Below are 18,395 nucleotides of genomic sequence, written 5' to 3' on the forward strand. Positions count from 1 at the left end.
CTACCTGTACATACATTCAGAAATGATTTTAATCATTTTGAAATACATATATTTTTGAGTGAGCATGAATTTTAATTATTTGCATTCTACCTTTATAGAAATATTTATGTAACCTAAACCAACTGATACATCTTTTATAACTCAGTAGTGTTTTTGACATGGCATCCATATATGAGATGATATAACCTAGGTTCCTTTACTTAGGGAAAATATTTAACATATCCTTTAAACATGTTAAAAGATTCTACATATTCTTTTTGAGGAATGAGGTTAAACACTATTCTGGTGATAGCTAGCATGCTATGATTCAATTTGTTTCTTAGGAATGTACAGAGATATTTTTACAGGAAATGCTGTATGATGGGAGACATTATCTCTTTCTTTCCAGAACTTATTTGTCATAAATGTACATATGCAAGCATGCACACACATATTATATTTAATTTGGGCACATTTTTCACTTCTATGTTCTTTAATAAATATAGCAGCTTGGGAAAGCCTGATCCAGGGCATTCTTGAAATGAAGAATGTTACTCACTGGACAAAATAGTGTTTCTTCAGGAGACTGAAAGTTAATGCCTATTCTCTTAGTTGCTAACAGTCATACAACTGTTCATCTTGATTTGAATTTGTTGATTTGTTTTAATTTATTAGCTGGTCATAAACATCAAATTATAAGACAGGCACTTGATCTTTCTTTACATAGGAAAACAGTCCTTAACAATCAGTTCAATTAATAAGATCCTCAGTTCAGATGTGTAATATTTAAACTGGATTTTTAATTTTAAAGTATAGCTTATTTGAACCACTCTTGAACATTCACTTACCTGTCCTTCCGTTGGCCCTTTCACTGGTTTCGTATTTTCCACTCCTTGTGCAAACAGTTACACTATAAAGCCTTCCTGGAATCAGGTTAGTGAATATACATTCATTGACATCCTTGGGGACAGTTTTTGTTTGAATGAAATCATTGTTGTGCTTGATGATCACTTCATAATTGTCATAGTCTCCAGTGGCATGTAGCCAGGATACCTTTAAATAGTCACTTCTTGCAGAATTGCTCACCGTGAGTCCCTGGACATTTGAAGGAACTGAAAAGATAAAACATACTCCAATGTGCCATTATACCTGATACAGTCGATACACAAAGTAATTTGAGAAAGGAATTGTTACATGTCAACTCTAAGGAAAGGATAATCATTCTGACCTAGCTGTAGTAGTATGTAGTAAAATTTATCCTGATAAACATAGTATTGTGATGAATATCTGATTTCAGGCCAGTAATTATCGAGCTACTAACATTACAAATGAGTCTTCCTATCTAGGCCAAAATGATTTGTTTGGATATGTAAAAATTGAGCAAAACCCTGTTTTTATTGTCCTTCTCTGTTCTCCTCTATATAAATGACTTATTTCCCAGGGCTACAGTATGCATGAATAAAATAAGAATTATATAGTATGTTGTTGCCTAAAATAAAATAATGGGATTGTGACCAATATATTAATCACTGTATAATTTCTATATATATGAGTGTTTTGAACACCTTGCCAGCCCAAATAAGGGCCAAATCTTTTTTTTTAAAAAAACAACAACTGCCTAATGTGCAATCAGCCCACGTTCAAATCTCAGAAGGGTGTGGCTGACTGATGAGAACAAATAAGTTTGAAATGGCTATATCAGTCTCCCTTTCATTCTTTGTTAGCAATCCAAAACATTTATGCATATATATCGAAACGTTGCACCTACATCTTTAGTTCTACGCGGGGAAAACCCCGAATGACCGAAGATCCATATATATATATATAGGTATATATATATATATATATATATATATATATATATATATATATATATATATATATATATATATATATATATATATATATATATATATATATATATATATATATATATATATACATATATATACATATATATATATATATATATATATATATATATATATATATATATGTGCAAATTATTCAAATTGCTAATAAAGAATTTGGGAGGCTAAGATGATCATTTCGAACTCATTTATGTTCTCATCAGTTAGTCATACCCTTTATCTGAGATTCGAACCCGGGCTGATTGTATATCAGGCAGTGTTTTAACCTCCTGAGCCACGGGGTTCTTTCTCTCTTATATTAGCTGGAAGGCAAGGCAAATGTATGTTTAAGTATTTGTCAAGGCTTTTTGAATGGACCTTGCTAATTAACTCTTTCATTCCTGTTTTGGCCCGGCTCAGGGCTTATCCACAGGAACTAGTCAACTTATGACAGCTCATTATTTGTGCAAATTATTCAAATTGCTAATAAAGAATTTGGGAGGCTAAGATGATCATTTCGAACTCATTTATGTTCTCATCAGTTAGTCATACCCTTTATCTGAGATTCGAACCCGGGCTGATTGTATATCAGGCAGTGTTTTAACCTCCTGAGCCACGGGGTTCTTTCTCTCTTATATTAGCTGGAAGGCAAGGCAAATGTATGTTTAAGTATTTGTCAAGGCTTTTTGAATGGACCTTGCTAATTAACTCTTTCATTCCTGTTTTGGCCCGGCTCAGGGCTTATCCACAGGAACTAGTCAACTTATGACAGCTCATTATTTGTGCAAATTATTCAAATTGCTAATAAAGAATTTGGGAGGCTAAGATGATCATTTCGAACTCATTTATGTTCTCATCAGTTAGTCATACCCTTTATCTGAGATTCGAACCCGGGCTGATTGTATATCAGGCAGTGTTTTAACCTCCTGAGCCACGGGGTTCTTTCTCTCTTATATTAGCTGGAAGGCAAGGCAAATGTATGTTTAAGTATTTGTCAAGGCTTTTTGAATGGACCTTGCTAATTAACTCTTTCATTCCTGTTTTGGCCCGGCTCAGGGCTTATCCACAGGAACTAGTCAACTTATGACAGCTCATTATTTGTGCAAATTATTCAAATTGCTAATAAAGAATTTGGGAGGCTAAGATGATCATTTCGAACTCATTTATGTTCTCATCAGTTAGTCATACCCTTTATCTGAGATTCGAACCCGGGCTGATTGTATATCAGGCAGTGTTTTAACCTCCTGAGCCACGGGGTTCTTTCTCTCTTATATTAGCTGGAAGGCAAGGCAAATGTATGTTTAAGTATTTGTCAAGGCTTTTTGAATGGACCTTGCTAATTAACTCTTTCATTCCTGTTTTGGCCCGGCTCAGGGCTTATCCACAGGAACTAGTCAACTTATGACAGCTCATTATTTGTGCAAATTATTCAAATTGCTAATAAAGAATTTGGGAGGCTAAGATGATCATTTCGAACTCATTTATGTTCTCATCAGTTAGTCATACCCTTTATCTGAGATTCGAACCCGGGCTGATTGTATATCAGGCAGTGTTTTAACCTCCTGAGCCACGGGGTTCTTTCTCTCTTATATTAGCTGGAAGGCAAGGCAAATGTATGTTTAAGTATTTGTCAAGGCTTTTTGAATGGACCTTGCTAATTAACTCTTTCATTCCTGTTTTGGCCCGGCTCAGGGCTTATCCACAGGAACTAGTCAACTTATGACAGCTCATTATTTGTGCAAATTATTCAAATTGCTAATAAAGAATTTGGGAGGCTAAGATGATCATTTCGAACTCATTTATGTTCTCATCAGTTAGTCATACCCTTTATCTGAGATTCGAACCCGGGCTGATTGTATATCAGGCAGTGTTTTAACCTCCTGAGCCACGGGGTTCTTTCTCTCTTATATTAGCTGGAAGGCAAGGCAAATGTATGTTTAAGTATTTGTCAAGGCTTTTTGAATGGACCTTGCTAATTAACTCTTTCATTCCTGTTTTGGCCCGGCTCAGGGCTTATCCACAGGAACTAGTCAACTTATGACAGCTCATTATTTGTGCAAATTATTCAAATTGCTAATAAAGAATTTGGGAGGCTAAGATGATCATTTCGAACTCATTTATGTTCTCATCAGTTAGTCATACCCTTTATCTGAGATTCGAACCCGGGCTGATTGTATATCAGGCAGTGTTTTAACCTCCTGAGCCACGGGGTTCTTTCTCTCTTATATTAGCTGGAAGGCAAGGCAAATGTATGTTTAAGTATTTGTCAAGGCTTTTTGAATGGACCTTGCTAATTAACTCTTTCATTCCTGTTTTGGCCCGGCTCAGGGCTTATCCACAGGAACTAGTCAACTTATGACAGCTCATTATTTGTGCAAATTATTCAAATTGCTAATAAAGAATTTGGGAGGCTAAGATGATCATTTCGAACTCATTTATGTTCTCATCAGTTAGTCATACCCTTTATCTGAGATTCGAACCCGGGCTGATTGTATATCAGGCAGTGTTTTAACCTCCTGAGCCACGGGGTTCTTTCTCTCTTATATTAGCTGGAAGGCAAGGCAAATGTATGTTTAAGTATTTGTCAAGGCTTTTTGAATGGACCTTGCTAATTAACTCTTTCATTCCTGTTTTGGCCCGGCTCAGGGCTTATCCACAGGAACTAGTCAACTTATGACAGCTCATTATTTGTGCAAATTATTCAAATTGCTAATAAAGAATTTGGGAGGCTAAGATGATCATTTCGAACTCATTTATGTTGGAATGAATGAGTTAATTAGCAAGGTCCATTCAAAAAGCCTTGACAAATACTTAAACATACATTTGCCTTGCCTTCCAGCTAATATAAGAGAGAAAGAACCCCGTGGCTCAGGAGGTTAAAACACTGCCTGATATACAATCAGCCCGGGTTCGAATCTCAGATAAAGGGTATGACTAACTGATGAGAACATAAATGAGTTCGAAATGATCATCTTAGCCTCCCAAATTCTTTATTAGCAATTTGAATAATTTGCACAAATAATGAGCTGTCATAAGTTGACTAGTTCCTGTGGATAAGCCCTGAGCCGGGCCAAAACAGGAATGAAAGAGTTAATTAGCAAGGTCCATTCAAAAAGCCTTGACAAATACTTAAACATACATTTGCCTTGCCTTCCAGCTAATATAAGAGAGAAAGAACCCCGTGGCTCAGGAGGTTAAAACACTGCCTGATATACAATCAGCCCGGGTTCGAATCTCAGATAAAGGGTATGACTAACTGATGAGAACATAAATGAGTTCGAAATGATCATCTTAGCCTCCCAAATTCTTTATTAGCAATTTGAATAATTTGCACAAATAATGAGCTGTCATAAGTTGACTAGTTCCTGTGGATAAGCCCTGAGCCGGGCCAAAACAGGAATGAAAGAGTTAATTAGCAAGGTCCATTCAAAAAGCCTTGACAAATACTTAAACATACATTTGCCTTGCCTTCCAGCTAATATAAGAGAGAAAGAACCCCGTGGCTCAGGAGGTTAAAACACTGCCTGATATACAATCAGCCCGGGTTCGAATCTCAGATAAAGGGTATGACTAACTGATGAGAACATAAATGAGTTCGAAATGATCATCTTAGCCTCCCAAATTCTTTATTAGCAATTTGAATAATTTGCACAAATAATGAGCTGTCATAAGTTGACTAGTTCCTGTGGATAAGCCCTGAGCCGGGCCAAAACAGGAATGAAAGAGTTAATTAGCAAGGTCCATTCAAAAAGCCTTGACAAATACTTAAACATACATTTGCCTTGCCTTCCAGCTAATATAAGAGAGAAAGAACCCCGTGGCTCAGGAGGTTAAAACACTGCCTGATATACAATCAGCCCGGGTTCGAATCTCAGATAAAGGGTATGACTAACTGATGAGAACATAAATGAGTTCGAAATGATCATCTTAGCCTCCCAAATTCTTTATTAGCAATTTGAATAATTTGCACAAATAATGAGCTGTCATAAGTTGACTAGTTCCTGTGGATAAGCCCTGAGCCGGGCCAAAACAGGAATGAAAGAGTTAATTAGCAAGGTCCATTCAAAAAGCCTTGACAAATACTTAAACATACATTTGCCTTGCCTTCCAGCTAATATAAGAGAGAAAGAACCCCGTGGCTCAGGAGGTTAAAACACTGCCTGATATACAATCAGCCCGGGTTCGAATCTCAGATAAAGGGTATGACTAACTGATGAGAACATAAATGAGTTCGAAATGATCATCTTAGCCTCCCAAATTCTTTATTAGCAATTTGAATAATTTGCACAAATAATGAGCTGTCATAAGTTGACTAGTTCCTGTGGATAAGCCCTGAGCCGGGCCAAAACAGGAATGAAAGAGTTAATTAGCAAGGTCCATTCAAAAAGCCTTGACAAATACTTAAACATACATTTGCCTTGCCTTCCAGCTAATATAAGAGAGAAAGAACCCCGTGGCTCAGGAGGTTAAAACACTGCCTGATATACAATCAGCCCGGGTTCGAATCTCAGATAAAGGGTATGACTAACTGATGAGAACATAAATGAGTTCGAAATGATCATCTTAGCCTCCCAAATTCTTTATTAGCAATTTGAATAATTTGCACAAATAATGAGCTGTCATAAGTTGACTAGTTCCTGTGGATAAGCCCTGAGCCGGGCCAAAACAGGAATGAAAGAGTTAATTAGCAAGGTCCATTCAAAAAGCCTTGACAAATACTTAAACATACATTTGCCTTGCCTTCCAGCTAATATAAGAGAGAAAGAACCCCGTGGCTCAGGAGGTTAAAACACTGCCTGATATACAATCAGCCCGGGTTCGAATCTCAGATAAAGGGTATGACTAACTGATGAGAACATAAATGAGTTCGAAATGATCATCTTAGCCTCCCAAATTCTTTATTAGCAATTTGAATAATTTGCACAAATAATGAGCTGTCATAAGTTGACTAGTTCCTGTGGATAAGCCCTGAGCCGGGCCAAAACAGGAATGAAAGAGTTAATTAGCAAGGTCCATTCAAAAAGCCTTGACAAATACTTAAACATACATTTGCCTTGCCTTCCAGCTAATATAAGAGAGAAAGAACCCCGTGGCTCAGGAGGTTAAAACACTGCCTGATATACAATCAGCCCGGGTTCGAATCTCAGATAAAGGGTATGACTAACTGATGAGAACATAAATGAGTTCGAAATGATCATCTTAGCCTCCCAAATTCTTTATTAGCAATTTGAATAATTTGCACAAATAATGAGCTGTCATAAGTTGACTAGTTCCTGTGGATAAGCCCTGAGCCGGGCCAAAACAGGAATGAAAGAGTTAATTAGCAAGGTCCATTCAAAAAGCCTTGACAAATACTTAAACATACATTTGCCTTGCCTTCCAGCTAATATAAGAGAGAAAGAACCCCGTGGCTCAGGAGGTTAAAACACTGCCTGATATACAATCAGCCCGGGTTCGAATCTCAGATAAAGGGTATGACTAACTGATGAGAACATAAATGAGTTCGAAATGATCATCTTAGCCTCCCAAATTCTTTATTAGCAATTTGAATAATTTGCACAAATAATGAGCTGTCATAAGTTGACTAGTTCCTGTGGATAAGCCCTGAGCCGGGCCAAAACAGGAATGAAAGAGTTAATTAGCAAGGTCCATTCAAAAAGCCTTGACAAATACTTAAACATACATTTGCCTTGCCTTCCAGCTAATATAAGAGAGAAAGAACCCCGTGGCTCAGGAGGTTAAAACACTGCCTGATATACAATCAGCCCGGGTTCGAATCTCAGATAAAGGGTATGACTAACTGATGAGAACATAAATGAGTTCGAAATGATCATCTTAGCCTCCCAAATTCTTTATTAGCAATTTGAATAATTTGCACAAATAATGAGCTGTCATAAGTTGACTAGTTCCTGTGGATAAGCCCTGAGCCGGGCCAAAACAGGAATGAAAGAGTTAATTAGCAAGGTCCATTCAAAAAGCCTTGACAAATACTTAAACATACATTTGCCTTGCCTTCCAGCTAATATAAGAGAGAAAGAACCCCGTGGCTCAGGAGGTTAAAACACTGCCTGATATACAATCAGCCCGGGTTCGAATCTCAGATAAAGGGTATGACTAACTGATGAGAACATAAATGAGTTCGAAATGATCATCTTAGCCTCCCAAATTCTTTATTAGCAATTTGAATAATTTGCACAAATAATGAGCTGTCATAAGTTGACTAGTTCCTGTGGATAAGCCCTGAGCCGGGCCAAAACAGGAATGAAAGAGTTAATTAGCAAGGTCCATTCAAAAAGCCTTGACAAATACTTAAACATACATTTGCCTTGCCTTCCAGCTAATATAAGAGAGAAAGAACCCCGTGGCTCAGGAGGTTAAAACACTGCCTGATATACAATCAGCCCGGGTTCGAATCTCAGATAAAGGGTATGACTAACTGATGAGAACATAAATGAGTTCGAAATGATCATCTTAGCCTCCCAAATTCTTTATTAGCAATTTGAATAATTTGCACAAATAATGAGCTGTCATAAGTTGACTAGTTCCTGTGGATAAGCCCTGAGCCGGGCCAAAACAGGAATGAAAGAGTTAATTAGCAAGGTCCATTCAAAAAGCCTTGACAAATACTTAAACATATATATATATATATATATATATATATATATACACTGTATATATATATATATATATATATATATATATATATATATATATATATATATATATATATATATATATATATATATATATTCCCAGAACACAGTTACACACTACTTGTCCCCTGACTCAAATAGTAAATACATAGTCAGTTTTAGAGTACACTTTAAATACTACAAGGTTCTTAAATATTTACTTTATTTACTAAGGGTTAGAACTTGTTTCTGTAAACTGTTAGTTGGAGCCTAGTCTTTCAGGAAAACATACAATAATATATAGTTACAAACATTTATTTTACAATATCACACTGATCTAAATGGGAGGATAAGTGATTGTATATTTTTGGCCTTTTTGTATTTGTTCTGTTAGAAACTAATATTCCCTTTTATAATAGCAAATACTTTTTGGTTCATAGTGCAACTCATTGTTTTTATATTTTTTTATGAGAAAAATATTAAATGTATTCTAAGTGTAAAGTATGATAACACTGAACAATCAAAAGCAATGCTCTTGTTTTTATCTGAATGAAAATACATATTTATTCTCAATTCCTAATGATCTTTAACAATTTTTTATTCACAACATTTTTCTTTAATGCAACCATTTAGCAGGCAGACCCGTTCAAACAATATTTTGCCATTCACTTAAGAGCAAAGCTTGGTGCTTGTTCCTTTCTTGACATTATATAGCAGGGGTGTCAAACTGCTGGCCCACGGGCCAGATGCGTCACGCCAAAACTGCGTCCACCCCATTGCCGGCAATGGGAAAAAAGTCGTGATACATCGTGACATGTCACGTGACATTGCAAGTTTGACACCTGTGTTATATAGCATACAGCTCAGGGAGACACAATACATGTGTGTGTGTGTGCCTGCGTGTGTCTGTGTATCTCAGACATACCTACAAGCTTTCCCAATAGAGCTATGGTAGATCCATAGTTAGCTGAATACATTCAAACGTCTTCTTTCAGCTTTTTTTTTTACCTGTTCTCTCTTGACTGAAAGACTTGTTTTCATATTTCCCACTCTTGGTTGTTATCGTCACATCATAAAGACGACCCGGTGTGAGAGTGTTGAAGGAGCACTCGCTGGTGGATTTTGCAATGGTGAGGATATGAACAGTCTGACCTCCATGGGAGAGTGTCACCATGTAGCTATCCACATCCCCCGCAGCTGGCAGCCAGGAAACACTCAAATAATCACTCCGCCCTGAATTGTTCACAGTGACTCCACTTACGCTGGAAGGAACTGCACATCAAAGCAACAGAAAGTTTTCAGTTTACCAGGTGTTCAGAGAAAGTTTCCCAATAAGGTCCACATTTATAACAACAGAGAATTTTGTGACACCTAAAAAAATGACAAAAATGTGTTATTGCATAAGCATTTTAGATCTCAGTCCTGAAGTGGAACTCTGATTCGAGAAAGTTTATGCAATGCTAATTGTTAGTTTTTAAGTTTCCATGAGATTCTTCATTCTTTTGGTGCAGAAGACTACTGGTAGTCCTTGAATTACAATAGTTCATTTAGTGACTATAGTGGCACTGAAAAAAGTGAGTAATTAGTCCTCACACTTACAACTGTCGTAGCATACTTCACAGTCACATGATCAAAATTTGGGTGCTGGCAACTGGCACCTATTTTTGACTGTTGCAGTGTCCCAAGATCACGTGATCACCATTTCTAACCTTCTCAGCTGGTTTCTGACAAAGTCAATGAGGGAAGCCAAATTCACTTAATAACCTCATGATTCATTTAACAACTGTAGTTATTTGCTTAACAACAGTGGAAAAAAGGTTGTAAAATTTTGCCTTGCTTAGCAACTGAAATTTTGGTCCCAACTGTCGTAAGCTGAGGACTACCTGCACACTTGTTCTTCTGGAAGCTTAGAGCTTCCTTCATCTAGAAGACCAAGGCAGTGGGATCATCTCTTTTTCTACTGAGAATCAATTCCCTTAGGATAATTTATTGGGGGGAGGGACATTAGAATTCAGGGTGAAACTGAAGCAAAACCTGAGTGGAAAAAATCAAAACAAAAAGTGGTGGCTTTTCTCTCTACTTCATTTTACCTCCAATCAGATGACAATTCTGGCCACCACAGAGCTTTCCCCCCCCCCTAAAGTGCTGCAGTAAAAAATAAATTTAAAATGCAATCAGCTGATTGGGATCATTGTTACTGCAGGAAGAGAAAGGAGCTGCTTATTCCTCCTGCCCCACTAGAGTTTGCTTTGTGGCCACAAGGAAATGAAAAATAAAGCATAAAAAAGCAGGGATGAGTTATTCTGTTCTAAATATTGTTTCTACTATACAGTAGAAATGAAGGGTTAAACCTCCATTCTTCCTATAAGTAACATTCATTGATTGCTGACTGGCGGAAATTAGTTCAGCCTAAAACAATCCTGGGATGGGGGCTAAAATAGTCATGTAACCTTGGTGCTGACTATGGCATTCACAATACTCTCTTCTACGAATTTAATTAAATGTTTTGGACACCCAGCAAAAAAAAGTTACTCTGTACTTATGTTGCTAGTACAATATAGTTTATTGAATCAGCAATTCTTGCAGTTAAAAGGAAATGATATAGAGCTTAGACACCAAACATTAATTAAAACAACACATACACACACAAATAAGTACAAGGAATCTTATTTACAGTTGTTCGTCTTAAAAAAAAAAAGCAAAATGATCAGCCAAACTTGGAGGTGCTGCAACAGAATACCTTACTTTCACAAATTTTGAAGTTGCCTGCCCTCTAGTGGAAAGATTTATGAACAATTTATCTGAGAATGAATTTTAATTTTTTCCACATTTGTTTTTCAAGTTTCTTTCAATAATTATCTGAATCATATTATAAAATGATATATCCTCAAAATATCTGACTCTATTAATTTAGGCTTTTAAAATATATAAATTCTGTAACTGAAAAGCATTAACTCAAGCATTTTACCTATCACTTAAGAAATTCACCATACTCCTATCAAATGTTTGTGAGCAACTTTATTCTTAAAAGGAAAGAGTGTGTATATGATCACAGCTTTTCACATAAGCTGAAGAATGGAAAATCCATGATACAAATATGAACACAGCTCAATGAATAAATCTTTCATTATTTTCTTTTGAAAATACTGAAAAATGTCAGTCCCAAGAAAACAATTTCAATTTGTGTGGTCGAGTGAATTTTCAGAAGACCTGAAAAAATAATTTAATCTGGGTTTTTTGGGATGGGGGGTGGGGAGAGATAGTGCCTTTAAATCTGGGGAGTGGCAGGATAAGTCCCTGCAGTGCTCAAGGCAAGATTTCAGAAGACATTTGCTATTGCCCCTTTCTTAGAGTTGAGAGGTGACTAGATGAAGGTCACCCAGCTGGCTTCGTGCCTAAGGCAGAAATGGAACTCAGGGTCTATCAGTTCTTACTTCAGTGCCTTAACTGCTACGCTAAATTGGCTATCAACCTGTAATTATACTCACATTTTATTTTATCTTTCAAGAAAAAAGTAAAGCTTTCTTTTTCTTACCTCACTATATGCTCCATTTGAAGAATGCTTCAGATTTCTTAGCCTTGTAAAGCAAGCCACAACCTCTCAAATGTTATTCAACCGTCACCAGACATGTTGGCCAGTTCCTATACCCCAGCCAGCATGATTATTGGGCACTAAGTTAGGAATGGCTATTCTAGCACATTCCAGAATTAAGGAATATTTTAAAAACAGAGGTATTTGGGCAACATTAAAACAAAAACACCAAGTTCTTTAAGAAGCAGGCATTTTCAGTTATCATCATCGCTTTCTCCACAACCACCATTGGACATTTTAATCCCCAAGAACTACTATCCCAGCTGAGATTTATTCCTGATGATTTAATGGATCCAAACGTGGAGCAATATGGAATCAATTCCCATTGCCTTTTTTCCAGTTTTTTTTATTTGCTGGTTCAGTCACTAGACTTTTCCAGCCATTGTTTGACTTGCTAGTCTCCTACCCAGGTCCATCCAACCAATCTAGTCTTCTACCAAGACAAGTCAGTCAGAAGCCACCTGACCACTATTTTAAAGTATTGCTGATTTGGTTTCCTCTCTGAAGGACAGACGTGATACAGTCATGTTAACATATTCACTCATGAATAAATGTATACATTATCTACCTACCTGTTCTTCCTTCAGCAATCACTTGTCTGGAAGATATTCCTCCACTAATAGTGGTAACAACTACTGAATAGAGTCCTCCAGGCTTTAAGGACTGGAAGTGGTACTGAACGGTATCACTGGGAACAGTCTCATTTTTTATGACAACATTTTCATGAATGACCAACACTTGGTATGAATCTACATCTCCTTTTGGCCTTATCCAGTTGGTGAATAGACTGTTGATTGTTCCTTGGTTTGCTACATTTAAGCTCATCACTTGTGCTGGAACTAGAAGATTAGCATGAGGGTTAATGCATGAAATTACGGTTTATATTTACATAACACTTGCATAAAAATTCAAAATCATACCAGTAAAATCCATAATACAGGTAGTCCTTGACTTACGGCCACAATTGAGCCCAAAAGTTGTTGCTAAGTGAGATATTTGTTAAGTGAATTTTGTCCCATTTTATGACCTTTCTTGCCACAGCTGTTAAGTGAATCACTGCAATTGTTAAGTTAGTGGCATGGTTCTTAAGTAAATCTGGCTTTCCCATTGCTTGTCAGAAGGTCACAAAAGGGGATCACGTGACCCTGGGACACTGCAACCGTCATACATAAGAGTCAGTTGCCAAGCGTCTGAATTTTGATCACATGACAATGGGGATGCTGCAACGATTGTGTGAAAAATGGTCATAAGTCACTTTTTTCAGTGTTGTAACTTTGAATGGTCACTAAAAGAACTGTTGTAAGTCAAGGACTACCTGTACATGGTCAAATGTTCAAATGTCTTGAACATTTCTGAAATTTGAAAATTATTGGTCTCTTGGGAACAAAAGCTCTTAGAATCAGTTTTAATACTGGAGGGTGGAACAAAACGTATTTTTGCCAAGGACACTTGTTACAACGTTTTTCTTCCTTACAGAAGCCTACATGTACCAATGAAAAATACCATCCGAAAGAGATCTTGATGCAAGGCATCCTGTAAAAAATTCCCAAGTCAGATGAATAGCGTGATCCAATGAATATAGTTTACAGCTCCAAAAGCCTTTCAATGAAGTTTTTCACCAAGAATCCTTAAATAAAGGTCACAGCATAAGAGGACAGATCTGCTTATTAGTTAAACTAAACTCTTAGTTAAAGGAGCAGATGTAAAAATAAATATAAAGTTATTACAGTGGAATATGTAAATACTGGGGTTTGCAATAGAAAAATTAACCAGTGGAACAACCTGCCTCCAGAAGCTGTGAATTCTCCAACACTGGAGGTTTTTAAAAAGAGACTGGACAGCCATTTGTCTGAAATGGTAAAGGGTTTCCTGCCTGAGCAGGGGGTTGGACTGGATGACCTCCAAGGTCCCTTCCAACTTTACTATTATGATTATGAATTTGTAATTTAATAAATAAGGAATGTGAAGTCATGGGTGAAGAGTGAGGTGATTGTATTTGTACACAAAACCAGTGATTAAGGATGTTTAAAGAAAAGTGGTGGTGAAAATTTGCAAAAAGATCTCTTCAAAATGGAGGAATATGTAATGGCATGCAATCAGAGTTCTGTGTAAATAAGCAAACCGTGATGTGGACTGGGGCAAAACCTCTTAGTGTTGCATATATGTGTTTATATCTTACTGGGAAAAATTGACCAAGACAGAGATATTGCAGTTGTCACAGTTCAATGAAAATATCAACATATCAAACAAATACTATAAAAAGCACATCCCATGAGCAAAACCAAGCTGCTAATATTGTAAAGCATTTATATAGATCCCAGGTATTGCAATTCTCGGAATGCTAGATACAGAAACTAACTATTGGACAGGTAGAAAATATGCAGAAAAAGGCAAGGAAAATGATTGGTCCTAAAATAATTCCTCTCTGAGGAAATGTTACCATATTGGTATGTCTTTAGAGCAGGGATGTCAAACTGCCAGCCCACAGGCCGGACACATCATCCGGAAGCTGCGCCAACCCCATTGCCAGCAATGGCAAAAAGGCTTTGATACATTGCACAACGTCATGTGACGTAGCAAGTTTGACATGTCTGCTTTAGAGGCAAAAAAGTGAATAAGATGACATGATAGATTTGATTCACTGCCACAAGATGTCATGATAGCTGCCAACTAAATTGCTTTAAAATGATAAATTCCTAAAGCATCAGCTTATCAGGAGATACTTGTTGTGATGGCTAGACATTTATCTCCAGCATCAAAAGCACTAGGCTGATATACAAAATTGAAAGTGCTTTGGCTCCTGCTCTGCTTGTGAGCATTCTGCAAACATCTGGTTGACTACAATGGGAACAGAATGCTAGTAGTCCTTATTTAGAGACTGCTTCATTTAACAACTGTTCAGAGTTGCAGTGGTGATGAAAAAGTTTACACATCTTGTAAATTTTCACATTTATGAGATCTTTTTAGTCTATAAAGTATAGACCAAGAAAACTGAAGAAAAAACACAATCATGGTTTCACTTAATGACCATTTCATTTAATCACCAAGTTGCCAGTCCCAGTTCTAGTCTATACATGACTTTGGATCAAATCTTGCAGAGCTCTTCATGATTTGTATATTCTGAGGAGACATAATTTCTGATTTATAGAAGACATGAAGTTTTCAAAAGCATTAACTAAGAAAACCACACAAGGTAGTTAGGACCAATAATATGTTGATAGTATGGTACCTGTATGACCCACAATTGAAGTCCAATTACTCAAATCCCCACTTATGGTGGTGACATTAGCAGTGTACTTTCGTCCAGGAGTCAGATCACAGTAAGTAAACTCCTTGGCTTCCTTAGCCAGAGCCCTGTTGACAATTGTGAGGGACCGGTGTCCTAGTGAAACCACATAGTGATCCCAGTCAGAGTGAGGGGTCACCCACATGATTGTTAGAGACGATTCATTAGCCTGCTTCACGCGGAGCTGAAGAACTGGCTGTGGAGCTGTGAGGGGAAAAAAAGAAATACCGTCACAATATTGAGGTTTTATGAGGAGCTGCATTTTGAAAAGGAGTTAGTAATATTGTTTTGATAAAAATTATGAAGAAACACATCACAGGTATGGCTAGTTGTAGTGCTATGGTTGAAAAAGACCTTATGTGTGTGGTCTACCAACTGAGCTATGACACTACTCATAAGTAAAAAGTATTTCTTTCCTGAGTGAGCCTGGCTTCACAGCTTGTAGTGCTAGTTTTTCAAGCCAATGGGTTATTTTATTTTATTTTTTTACTTTTCTCTGTTTGTATCTGCAAGCTACTGAGTTGGTGTTAGAAGAGGTATGCCTTAAGTGCTGAGCACAGTTCCATTCCATCTGGCACTGAGCTATATTATTTAGGATTTGACATTTAATGAGAGACTTCAAACTGAGGAGAAGGTTTATGGGAGTTGCCTTTATTCTGATGACACTATTGAACAAATTGAGCATTTATTCTTGAAACCACAGTGGCTTTATTCCTACAAAAACTCAAATCAATGGGGAAGGATAATTAGGATATTGTGGAAACCCCAGTAAAAGTAAATGACCCCATTCAACTAATCCTGGAGAGGAGAAGGTAAATTAGCCCTCAAAAGACTTAGTTATGAGTACACCAACTCTACCTAATCAGCCATGCTGTGGAGATATATAACCAAGTGATCTATTTTAAACACCAAAACAAAAAAAAAAGAAAAACAGCCAGAATTCATGACTTAACAATACCTTTCTTAAAGACTGATTAGTTGCAGTAGCCAAGCCATAGAGAGCCAAGCCAAACCATTATAACAGGGAGCATCCACAGGGGAAATAAAAAAATAATCAGCTATGACTATATGATCAAAACCATGCATTTTCCCATTCATATAGAATAGAGATAATGCTTTGAACTCATGGTGTAATTGTATGTGGGAAAGACCTTGGGGGATTGGCTAAAGAGCTGCTGCCAAGAGAATGGTCAGTAAGAGACAGCATAGCCAGCAACTGGATCATGGTTGGGGCATGAGGTTGTGAAAAGACACACACACACCTCCCCCTGCTTCTGGCAATGAAAAGCAGACAGGAAAGAGGATTGCACTTTCAAGCTTGCAAGATTCTGTGAGTCTGGCTTTACAGTAAAGTAGAATTAACTCACCTAGTTGTGATTTCTATCTGGTTTAGCCCACAAGGCCAACATTGATCATGCAAGTCTGAAAATAAAATCCTCCCCATTTTCCCCTTAAAAGTGAGAGAAACTATGGAGCATTTCTTCTGAACTTCTTGCCCCGCCTACCAGGGCTTTTTTTCCCCATAGAACGCCCAGAACGGAGTTCCAGCACCTTTTTTGAATGGAACCTTGTAGGGTAGGCAAGGCGGGTTATATGACGTGTGTAAGTTCCGGCACTTTTTTTTTTAACAAAAAAAGCACTGCCATCTACCATCCACATGCAGACTAGGTTGTCTCTTATCTGACCATTCTCTTGGTAGTGTCTTTTCGCCAAGTCTTTCAAGGTCTTTCCCATATTGTTACACATGGTTATGGAACCTCTCTTAATGAACACAAAGTTACCCCTGTGTTACGATATCATGGAACCCTTCTAGTACTCCTATGGCAAGAAGTACCTCTGTGCTTTTTGGTACATTTGGTGTGGCTGTGTAATTAGAAACAGTGGTAAGGTATATTAATGACGGACTCAACTAAAATCAGGTGAATCAAGTTTTCATGTGGTCAGATTTAAAGAAAAACAATAAAAGGTATGATCACAAATATGCCTGTTTCTACTGCAACACTCCACTTTTGCTTAGGAATAGTACATTTCTGTAGCCCACAATAACCTGCACTTTATAATTATAAAAAGTACAATGTCAAAAAGTCAAAATGTGTATAAAGGATTAAAAGTGAGGGTGTAGCAGGAAAAACAACCAACATGAGGTGTAAGATAAGGCAGGGTTTCTGACCCCGGTCTTCTTATACACCCTATCTTTTGTTTTCCAGACAACTCCCTTCCTTTCTGTAAAACTGAAGTTCTTAACTTTCTACCCACAGCAATTGCTTATTTCAGAGTCAACTGCCCTTCTTTAATTGACTGAAAGAAATAGGTCTCAAATATTTTTTTTATGTACTTCACAGTCCCTTCCCCCAAAGTAGTATTTGTATTCCATAATCTCATTTCAGACAAACTCTTGTAATTTTTTCAACATTTCTGCTGGCTATAATAGGAAAAAAACCCAACCCAAACAAACTGTTTTCTCACCTGTTCTGCCTTTGCAGTGGGCTTTATTCTGTAATCCTCCACTTTCTACAGCAATGACCACCTCATATTTTCTTCCAGGAATGAGTGCTAAATCCTTGATGATGTATTCTCTTTTATCTTTCTCCAGTGTAATATTCAGCAGTAATGTAGAGCGGTCAAACAGTAAAATACGGTATTTGTCCCAGTCTCCCGTGGGGGGAAGCCAACTTACTTTCAGACATCTCAACCAACCCATGCTGTCTACTTTCAATTCTGAAACTTTTTGGGGAACTGAAACACAGAATGCAAAATGATACCAGATAAAAGGAAAGTGGTTTATCACAGAATAAATAATTCTTCCTTAAATTGTTATTCTATTAGCATTCATTAATTCGGTAGCTTCCTACTGATAAACATCTGAATGCTTTTGAAAATGTTTACAAAATCCCAGTTTGTGACTTAAAATCCTGTGTCTATATATAATGCAAGATTTGCAACACATTGGCAGGATACAATCACCACCTGAGAAGGAGTTAGTAACTCTTTTTCCTATCTACAATACAGATTCTTCCTGACAGATATATTTTATTTCTCCATTTGGGACTGGGCAC

The 18,395-nt window shown here is 37.2% G+C and overlaps 1 protein-coding gene across 1 annotated transcript in view; it reads right to left on the minus strand.

Annotated features, from left to right (window-relative positions):
* Positions 1–18,395, minus strand: part of PTPRB (protein tyrosine phosphatase receptor type B) — a gene marked incomplete at its 5' end in the record, with an annotated part of 84,448 nt that overhangs the window by 32,436 nt on the left and 33,617 nt on the right. The window contains 5 exons of the mRNA XM_081330186.1: positions 828–1,091; positions 9,470–9,733; positions 12,626–12,892; positions 15,283–15,543; positions 17,806–18,075. Coding sequence (XP_081186312.1) covers positions 828–1,091; positions 9,470–9,733; positions 12,626–12,892; positions 15,283–15,543; positions 17,806–18,075 — 1,326 coding nt within the window. The remainder of the gene's footprint in view (positions 1–827; positions 1,092–9,469; positions 9,734–12,625; positions 12,893–15,282; positions 15,544–17,805; positions 18,076–18,395) is intronic.

The sequence above is a fragment of the Vipera berus genome (assembly GCF_964194415.1).
Source record: "Vipera berus genome assembly, chromosome: 6".
In the NCBI taxonomy this organism is placed as follows: Eukaryota; Metazoa; Chordata; class Lepidosauria; order Squamata; family Viperidae; genus Vipera; species Vipera berus.